At 40.2% G+C, this 9,884-nt stretch overlaps 1 protein-coding gene across 3 annotated transcripts in view; it reads left to right on the top strand.

Moving 5' to 3' along the window:
- The window catches only part of serinc5 (serine incorporator 5), a 63,890-nt gene that overhangs the window by 30,675 nt on the left and 23,331 nt on the right, over nucleotides 1-9,884 (top strand). For all 3 annotated transcript variants that reach the window (XM_020527104.2, XM_020527103.2, XM_048595146.1), the window contains exons 3-5: nucleotides 1,782-1,960; nucleotides 2,042-2,124; nucleotides 8,584-8,677. In XM_020527104.2, the coding sequence (XP_020382693.1) occupies nucleotides 1,782-1,960; nucleotides 2,042-2,124; nucleotides 8,584-8,677 (356 nt within the window). The remainder of the gene's footprint in view (nucleotides 1-1,781; nucleotides 1,961-2,041; nucleotides 2,125-8,583; nucleotides 8,678-9,884) is intronic.

Here is a 9,884-nt window from a genome sequence, read left to right as displayed (position 1 = left end):
GAACATAGAACATAGAACATAGAACATAGAACATAGAACATAGAACAGTACAGCACAGTACAGGCCCTTTGGCCCACGATGTTGTGCCGACCAATTATCCTACTGAGATCAAACTACCCTGCATACCCTACATTATACTATCATCCATGTACCTATCCAGGAGTCACTTTCGAGACTTTTAAGCATCTGACTCCACTACCACTGCCGGCAGCACATTCCACACGCCCACCACTCTCTGTGTGAAGAACCTACCTCTGACATCTCCCCGATACCTTCCTCCAATCACCTTAAAATTATGCTCCCTCGTAATAGTCGTTTCCACCCTGGGAAAAAGTCTCTGACTACCCACTCTATCTATGCCTCTCACCATCTTGTAAACATCTATCAAGTCACCTCTCATACTACTTCGCTCCAATGAGAAAAGCCCTAGCTCCCTCAACCTTTCCTCATAAGACCTGCCCTCCAGTTCAGGCAGCATCCTGGTAAATCTCCTCTGCGCCCTCTCTAAAGCTTCCACGTCCTTCCTATAATGAGGCAACGAGAACTGAACACAATATTCCAAGTGTGTTCTAACCAGGGTTTTATAGAGTTGCAGCAGAACCTCATGGCTCTTAAACTCAGTTCCCCTGCCAATGAAAGCCAACACACCATACGCCTTCTTTACGACCCCATCACCTTGGAAAGTACATGGAGTGCAGATGGGGTACAAGATGGAAGTACGGTCACAGCATTTAAAAACCATTGGGACAGGGGCAAGGAAAGGAAAGATTTCGAGGCATATGCACAAAACACGGGCAAATAGGACTAGTTTAATTTAGGAAACCTGGTCCACATGGACGAGTTGGGCCAAAGGGTCTGTTTCCATGCTGTATAACTCTATGATACTCTCTGTATACGGAAAGGAACTAGTTCAAAATTACAAGAATCTCTCTGTGAACTAAGCGCACAGAACTGCAGATGCTGGAAATCTGAAACAAAACTAGAGAGTGCTAGAGAATGCAGAGACTGTTGAGAGAAAAACAATTAACATTTTCAGGTCCAGTGACCCTTTTTCTGCACTGGGAATAGTCAGGAAAGGGTGGGTATTTATCCTGACACCAGGGCTGGGGGTGTGAGGGTGGGAGTGTATAGAGTACATAGAGACAGATCCCAGAGATGAAACGGCCCACTTAATTGGTAACCCATCTGCACTCTGCCCACCACCAACACTCCGTAGCGGCAATGTATGCCATCTACAAGGTGCACTGCAGCAGCTCACCAAGGCCCCTTTGACATCACCTTCCAAACTTGTGGTTTGAGTTGAGTGCTGTAATCCAGGACCAGCAGCAGGGCCTGAACCTGGCTCTGCCATTTAAAATGACGAGCAGTGACTGCACGAGAGCACCGCTGCTGGATGTTCACCTTTAAGCCACGTACTATCCTGATTTGGAACTATATCACCAGTTTCCTTCACTGTCACTGGGTCAAAATCCTGGATTGCCCTCCCAATATTTGCTGTGGGTATACTTGCGTATGCTGAGACACCAGTCAAATTAGCCAGGATCTTACTGAATGGTCTAGTCCTGTTGTCTAGTCCAATGTTTGTATGTTTCTGTTGGACTGCAATGATTTCAGATTGTGACTGTCCAACCACTTTCACAAGGACACTTGGGGCCAAGCATCCAGATGCCTACGTTCAATCAAAGATGCCTAAAAACAGCAAATAAGGTCACTTTCAGGGTTATTTGATCAATGATGTAAGAAAACAATGGAATTGTTTTACTTTGCCTCTTTTTTTCTAGGTTACCTTCTATGGAGAGTTTTGCAGAACTATTAAAGCAGGCACTGATTGTGAAAGGCTTGTGGGCTACTCTGCTGTTTATAAGGTCTGCTTTGGAATGGCCATATTCTTCTTCATCTTCTTCCTGATAATGATCAATGTGAAGACCAGTAAAGATTGCCGAGCTTACCTCCACAATGGGTAGGTGTTGTTTAGAACCTGTCCATTTGAGAAGAAGGTTTATTCTGTGCTGAGATGTTAATGGCTGTATTTTGTGCCTAGGTTCTGGTTTGTGAAACTCGTAGTGCTGGCTGGAATGTGTGCTGGAGCTTTTTTTATACCAGATCAGGACACATTTCACAAAGGTAAAGCTTAGAACCAGTTACTGTTTAAGTATAGTCCTTTTGGAGCATTCACATCAATTCTGATTTTTATCTAATGCAACATAATTTTAATGTGTTTCTTTTATATCAGGAATGTATCTTGTAAGAGCAGTGGGTACATTTATTCTTAAAGGTTTCTTGAAGAGACATTTAAAATAGACTATAATCTGATAGTTGCAGATTACTTTGAAAATCACATGTAAAACAGATACAGCAATTTTAGAAAAAATCAACAACAATCTGAAGAATTGACATCTGCTACTGGTTCTTTCTCTTTTGCCCTTTTTATCTTTTTCCAGCCTTTTAAAAAAGAACTAGTTCTGTAGCCAGCATTCTCTAACTTTCAAAATCTTCATGGTTAGTAGGTGAAGCTGTTTAAGCATTTACTGCTTATCCCTCATCGACTCAAGGTGACAGTGAGGCACTCTGTTGAACTGCAATTGTCCATGTGGTGTAAATATCCCCACAGTGCTGTTTGGAGGAGAGTTGCAGGATTTGATCCAGCAACAGTGAAGGAATGGCAAAGTAGTTCCAGGTCAGGATGGTGTGTGGAGGGGTGTCATGTTCCTGCGGCCCTACCTTTTGAGTGATAGAGGTTGTGGGTTTAGAAGGTGCTGTCAAAGGAGGTTTGGCAAGTTGCTGCATTTCAGATTGCAGGTGAGACATATTGCTGCCACTGTTTGTCAGTGATGGAGGGAGTTAATATTTATTTATGATCTGGATGAACATCAAAGTGTTACAGCTGCACTGCCCAAGGAAGTAGGAAGTATTCCATCACACTCCCAACTCGTACCATGTAAGGATAAATAGGGATTCAGGAATCAGGAGGTGCATTACTTCTCAATTCCTAGTCTCTGTCCTGTTGGATTTATGCCCGGTTTAGTTTCTGGGCAAAGTAGCCCCAGGATGTTGGTAGTGAGAGATGTAGCAATAGTATTGCCATTATCAAAGGGATTTTTGGATGTGGCCATTACCTGGCACTCAAGAGACAACATGTTACTGGCTATCCATCAGGCCAAGTCTGAATGCTGTCCTAGTCTTAATGTGCACAAACGCAAATGGCTTCAAGACTTCAGGAGTTGTGACTGGTGCTGAACATTGTGCAATCGTGACTTAACATCCTCACCTCTGACCTTTATGATAGAAGATAGGTCATTGATGAAGATGGTTGGGCCTAGGACACCTCAATGAGGAACTCCTACAGTGATGTCCTTGGGCTTAGATGATTGATCACCAATAACCACAGCTGTTTTGTTTTGTGCCATGTATGACTCTAACCAGCTGCAAGATTTAACCCCGATACCTATTGATTCCTTTTTTTTTCTCTCTAGAGCTCCTCAGTTTAACACTCAGTCAAATACAGCCTTGATTTCAAGGGCAGTCATTCTCATCTCACCTCTAATTCTTCCTGGGTGTCTTTCCTGAAAAAATGCTGAGCGATTTAATGATTTAACCATTAACCTGGTCCCTATTGGAATTTGTTAGGAATTCAATCTCTGGATTGTGAAGAGTTAATGATTGTCACACTAACATTCCACTTCTTAGCTCAGTTGAAAACCATCTTTCGGTTGTTTTGGATGCTGAGATAGAAAATGTTTAAGAACAATTCAGGAACTGAAAATGAAGCATAGTACTGTACTAATGGCTTTGCCAACAGCAAATCTCTGTAAGTGAGCAGTATAATGTTATTTGAGTTAAGAGACTGATTTTAATGCAGCCCCACAACAAAGGTTTTCTCTAACCAACACCAGGGTTTTAGAATTGGGAAAGTTTGCAGTTATTGAGGTTGTTTTGTTTCACTCGTTCAATCCAATCCAATTGCAGCAGATAGACTACCCACTAGCATTGATGTGAGCCTTCTGGAATAATAATCAGGATAAGGTTTCTGAATGAATGGCAAGCACTTGAAGCAATAAAGGAGCAAGAGCTAGTTGCTTGGGCAGCATCTACCATTTGCAGGAGTCTGTAAGTGCTATGCACTGTATTTCAGCTGTGGTGGTGACTTCAGTTCATTGATTCTAAAGGACAGTAAGCGCTTTGTATTTACAATTCCATGTGACAATTCAAGTAGAACAATGAGAATGTTGTTCTTATCTGTAGATGGTAATTTTTTTAAGCTAAGCGCTTGTTACTCTTTTTTTTATCAAATCTGTACACTGTGTTTTATCGTGTTGAATTAACTTAGCAGTTTCAAGATTATACCAATTTCCAAAAGGTGCATTTATAAATCAGTATGGTATGATCATGAGAAATGTGTAAATAGTGATAAACTGGTCAGATTGAAGGTACAGGTGAATATTAAAACTTCATCTTATTACCATATCTCTGAGGCAGACTGCTTTTGTGCATGTCAATTTGTTGAAAGCTGTGATACAATGCATTGCTTTACATTATCCAATGGGAGTTATTCATTGTGGCAATCTCAGGCAGTGTTATTTTTGCAACAAAAAAACAGAAGTTGCTGGAAACGCTCAGCAGGTCTGGCTGCAAAAATGAGAGTTAATGTTTCTCAGTTCCTGAGGAAGGGTCACTGGACCCGAAACGTTAACTCTAATTTTTTTTCTTCACGGATGCTGCCAGACCTGCTGAGCTTTTCCAGCAACTTCTGTTTTTTGTTCCTAATGGTGACATTACTGTTTTTGTGGGTGCTTATACACCGTCCGGAGGTGTTTTCTTGGCTGTAAGGTGTTTTAGCACGCCCTGAGGTTCTGAATGCAGCTATAAAAATGCAACTCTCTCTGTTCCATCGCTGTAGCCACGTATGGCCCTAAAAAGCTTCTCAACCTGCAGGCCTCCAATTCTAGCCTCTTGTGCATTCCCAATTTGAATCACTCAGTGGTAAAGATCACCACAAGTACATTTCTTTCACAGATGAACAGTATTCAATCGTGTGCAAAATAATAGATTCAGGGGCATTTATAGGTTAGAGGAAAGTCCATTCTGCCCATCATATCCATACCAAACAACAGAAATCTGACTACTATAATCCGATTTTCCACCTTTTTGGCCCATGGTACTGCAAATGAATATCTAAATGCTACTTAAATACTTAGAGTTTCTGACTCAGCCATACTTTAAGGCAATGAATTCCAGACTCTCAACACATTCTGGGTGAAATAATTTCTCCTCAACTCTCCTCTTGACCTTCTACCTCTGGTTCTGGTTATTGACCCATCTAATGGGAAAAGTGCATTCCTAGCCACCAATATATGCCCGTCCATAATCTTATACACCTCTATTAGGTCCCCTCTCGGCTTTCACTGCTCTAAGAAAACGATGCCAGCCTATCTGCTCTTTGCTCACAGCACAGACCCTCCAGCCCAGTCATCATCCTGGTAAATCCCCTCTGCACCCCCTCTAATGCATTCATGTCCTTCCTATAGTGAGGTGACCAGAACTGTACACAGTACACCAGCTGTGGCCTAAACAATATTTTCAGCCTAATCTCTCTACTCTTATATTCCATGCCTCGGTTAATGTTCTGCATACCTCTTAACCACTCTAACCATAATCAAGAACTTGCACGGATGTGGAGCTTTTCACCATCTCAGTTCATCCCAAAGCACTTCACAGTTGACTTAATTATTTTGAATTCTGGCCACTATTATAATGTAGGCAATCCCATTTGTGAACAAGCTCATAAATAGTGATGGGATCAAATGGCTAATTGAATCGTCTGACTCCCATTGAGGAATAAGTAATGATCAGACATTCCCTATTGCTCTTTGAAAAGTATTAAGAGTAATATTCTGAAGGGTGTGCAGGAGCTGAGCGATCTAGGTGTATACGTGCACACAATGGTAGGAGAGGTAGAGACATCTGTGAATAAAGCATACAGTATTCTAGGCTTCATTATTGCCGCATAGGGTACGTTGTGAGGAACTTAAATGACTCAGGTTAGACTTCAGCTGGAATTTTTTGTAGAGTTCTGGACACTACAGTTTAGGAAGGATGAGAATGAATTGGACAAAGTGCAGACAAGATTAATAAGAATGGTTCCAGGGATTAGACACTTCTGTGACAAGGACAGATTAGAGAAGTTGGGACTGTTTTCATTGGCGAGAAGATGGCTAAGAGGAGATTTCACTAGAAATTTTCAAAATCATGAGAGACTTAGAGTAGATAGGGAGAAACCCTTGCCTCCCATAAGCTGGTTAGGAACCAGAGGGCACAGTTTTAAAGTGTTTTGCAAAGAAGCAAATATGAGATAACAACAAAATTGTTTACGCTTATCGAGTAGTTATGGTCTGGAATGCACTGTCTGGACATGGGATGGAGGAAGATTCAATTGCGGAATTAGAGAGGACAGGGTGTGAGATAAAGGCAGGAAATTGACACCAAGTTAGTGTTCGGAGAGCCAGTGCAGATTTGATGGACCAAGTGGCCTCCTTCTGCACTGTGTAGCAATTCTGTGCTTCTGTAATGTTGTGAAATCTCTTAAGCCCACTTGAGAGAATAGACTGCAGACAGTTCAGAACTGCCCGGATTTAAGCCAGGGCTGCTTTGGTTGACTTGCAGCAATAGAAAATAGCAGTGGCAACTGTTCCTGTTTAAAATTTTTTTTTGATATACATCAATAAATAGTCACAACTTTGTAGTCAAGGGCAAAGAATACATTTGAATATATTAAGACAGGGAAGGCAGTAACGCATTGTGAAATCTTGAATTTTGGAATTTACCCAAGTTTGGTTTACTTTTGTTGTTCTCTATATGTCCTGATTTGAACCAGAAAATGTAGTCGATTTTAGGATGACTAAGCTTCTCCTAGTTTGGGGAGTTTTGTAAAGATTGTTACACAGTGTGAAACAAAAGAGAAGAAATAACAAGACAGCAAATCATATTTATTGTTCCAAAATCCTTGGTTTCTTGGATTTAACAGCAATCAGCTCTTGAATGTACCTAAGGTCCTGAAGAGAGCTCAGTATACCTTTTAGAATTCCCAAGTATGTGAATTTAAACAGAGAGAGAGACAATAAAAGGAGGTAACTATAGGCAAGTTAGCATAATGTCTGTGCATATTGGGGAAAATGTTAGTCTATTATAAAGGATGTAACAGTAGAACATTTAGAAATAAATGCATAATACAATCAGTCAGAGTCCTGGCTTCATAAAAGGGGTAATAATGCCTGGAAAAATTAATTGGAGCTTTTTGAGGAAGTAATAAACAGGATTTTCATGCTGCTACAATGTAGTAGTAACAGGACTGGTATTTGCCTCTGGTAGGATGCTGCTGTTAAGTCAAAGGACATTCTATTGCACAAATACAAAATGTGGTGTAAGAACTTCAGGGCCAATGTGATTCTGTTATATAGACTGTCTTTCCCAGAAACTGGCAGATCTCCTCAAACCGCAGGGCTCTTTGGCATTCTCAACAAGTAAGGTATTGAACTTACTCAAATGCCCTCACTTGAAAATATATTGTCCAATATTAGAGATGCAATTGTACAATTGGGTAACATTCTTTATATAATCCTATGTATATGCTGGCCACCCCTATAGGATTGTGTAGGGCTGACAATATGACACACCTGTGTACTAAAAGCTACATACATTAGTACATAGGGCCCTGTTATTTCGAGATAGAAAGAAGATGCGTACATCGTGCCTGTTTCAACTCGGCAAAATTGGTGACAGCATTCTCTGGTTCATTTCTCAGAGGAATGCTATAGCCAATCAAAGTCAATCTGCTTAGTTTAAAATTTAGAACACATTTTAAAATTTAGCAGTTAACTATCAGTCATTGTAAACTGATGCATGTTCCATAATAACATCTCTACCAGTGTCAACTTACCAACCAATGAACATTCTTTTCTCATACAATACAATACAACTGTTGTTTTCCCTTTACTTGGATTGCAAATTGTCCTGATGAGTGCAAGACACAGTTTCACCAAATGTATATATTTTTTCAACTATACTCAAGTTCTGTGCTGTCAAATTACTAAATGAAATAATAGTCAATTACTGCCAACAGTGAAAATTAAATATTCAGTGTGGAGATTAATTCCTTCAGGTTTTAAATGTATTTGGACAATTTTAAAAACGTGTTCTGTTTTGTCTGTCTTTTTCCCCCTTATTTCCTCCTTTATTGTTCTTTTTGTACATTTTTAATATTGAATTTACCCACTCTAATTTACACATTACTGTACATCCATCCTCGCTTTATTTCTTAATTCTTCCATCTGATTTGTTAAGGAGATGTATTGGTAGTTGATTGTTCTGCTTGCCTTACCCTGCAATTATCAACTCACAACTTGTGATTCAAAACTTGTTCAGGCATGTTCAGGTTCAAACTAATGGCAGAGCTCATTCAGTGCCCTGCACAGTAACTGTTTTTTGTAAACCATAATACCCATGAAGAAATGAATTTTGTACTTCTGACCCATTAATTTCATAAAGTAGTCTGTTACTAATGATTTGTTTTCCTTTTATTGAAAACAGTATGGCTATACATTGGTGTTGCTGGAGCCTTCCTCTTCATTCTAATCCAGCTCATATTGCTCGTGGAGTTTGCACACAAATGGAACAAAACCTGGTAAGTTACTTCTCTTGAAGCGCTTTTTTTTTGAGACTAGGAAGGCCGTTGCGGCTTGAATAGAAAGTCCAAAAAAGTTGTCACTAGATTTGTAGATGTACAGCAAAATAATCTATAAACTCCTCATGTTTTTTATATGCTCTGGATTGTTTGGAAACAGTGAGAAAACCTTCTTTCTTTCTTCAACCAGATGGTTGTAATGTCACAATGTTTGTTTCTGAGACTGGGATCCATTCCTGTTAAGAGAGAGTTGGAGCTAGCATCTACTGTCTTGAAACTATTTGAGTTTGAATATTGGGTTCTGGTCATCGTGTGTGTGTGTGTGTGTGTGTACATTCTTAACATTCTCAACATGACAGTGAAATCTCAGCATCAATTTAGTCATGATACACACACAAATAGCTGTTATCAACTCAACAAAAATGAAACAAATTGACAATCCTTAGATAATTGGCTACATTGGAGATGACATTTTCTGCTTATTTGGATATTTTGTATGGATGAGGAGGGCACAAAGCTGGCTGCATTGAAGTTAGACTAACTTTATTATTCTTTAGTGTCTGGATGATATTGTGCATTAAAGTACCTTTCACTTACTTAAGTGCAAACATCTCACTAGGAAGGAGAAAGCTATTTAAGGATGGGGATAAGCCTACAATGACAAGCCACCTGACTACTTGCCCAATTAGCAGGAAGGCCAGTTAGGAAGGATTCTCCTTTTTCCTCACATCCCTTAGGACAGTTGTTCTTTAAGGACCAGGAATGAATGAATGAGCTGTTCGGCTTTTAAAACTATTGCTTCCAGCACAGTCAAAGATGAGCCTACATATTTAATGTATGTCTGTTCTCTCCTGCAAACAGGATACATGGTCATATTGTATATAGGTGTCAGCATTTCTCAAGTGTAAGTATAATTAACCCATGGAATGGGCTATCTACCCTACAACTTTGGTGGTGTGGCTTCACCAGTAGTTCCACATGAACTAGTTTCCAGTGTCAGGCAGGATGGCGACTGAAAGGGCAGGTTATGTTTTTTTTCCTGCATTCTGAAGGGGAACCCTGAAGTGACATTGAAAATAGCTTGTGGGCTGTCTCTCGCAAATGATTACGGAACAACATTGCCAGCAGTTTAGAATAGACACTGGCTGGCTTATTTAATCCAAGATGAAGGGAGACAATGGAAAGCTCTCAAGGGATACCATCTCTT

This window comes from Rhincodon typus, chromosome 3 (assembly GCF_021869965.1).
Source record: "Rhincodon typus isolate 14 chromosome 3, sRhiTyp1.1, whole genome shotgun sequence".
NCBI classification, from domain to species: domain Eukaryota; kingdom Metazoa; phylum Chordata; class Chondrichthyes; order Orectolobiformes; family Rhincodontidae; genus Rhincodon; species Rhincodon typus.
This window is presented reverse-complemented; position numbering and strand designations above follow the sequence as displayed.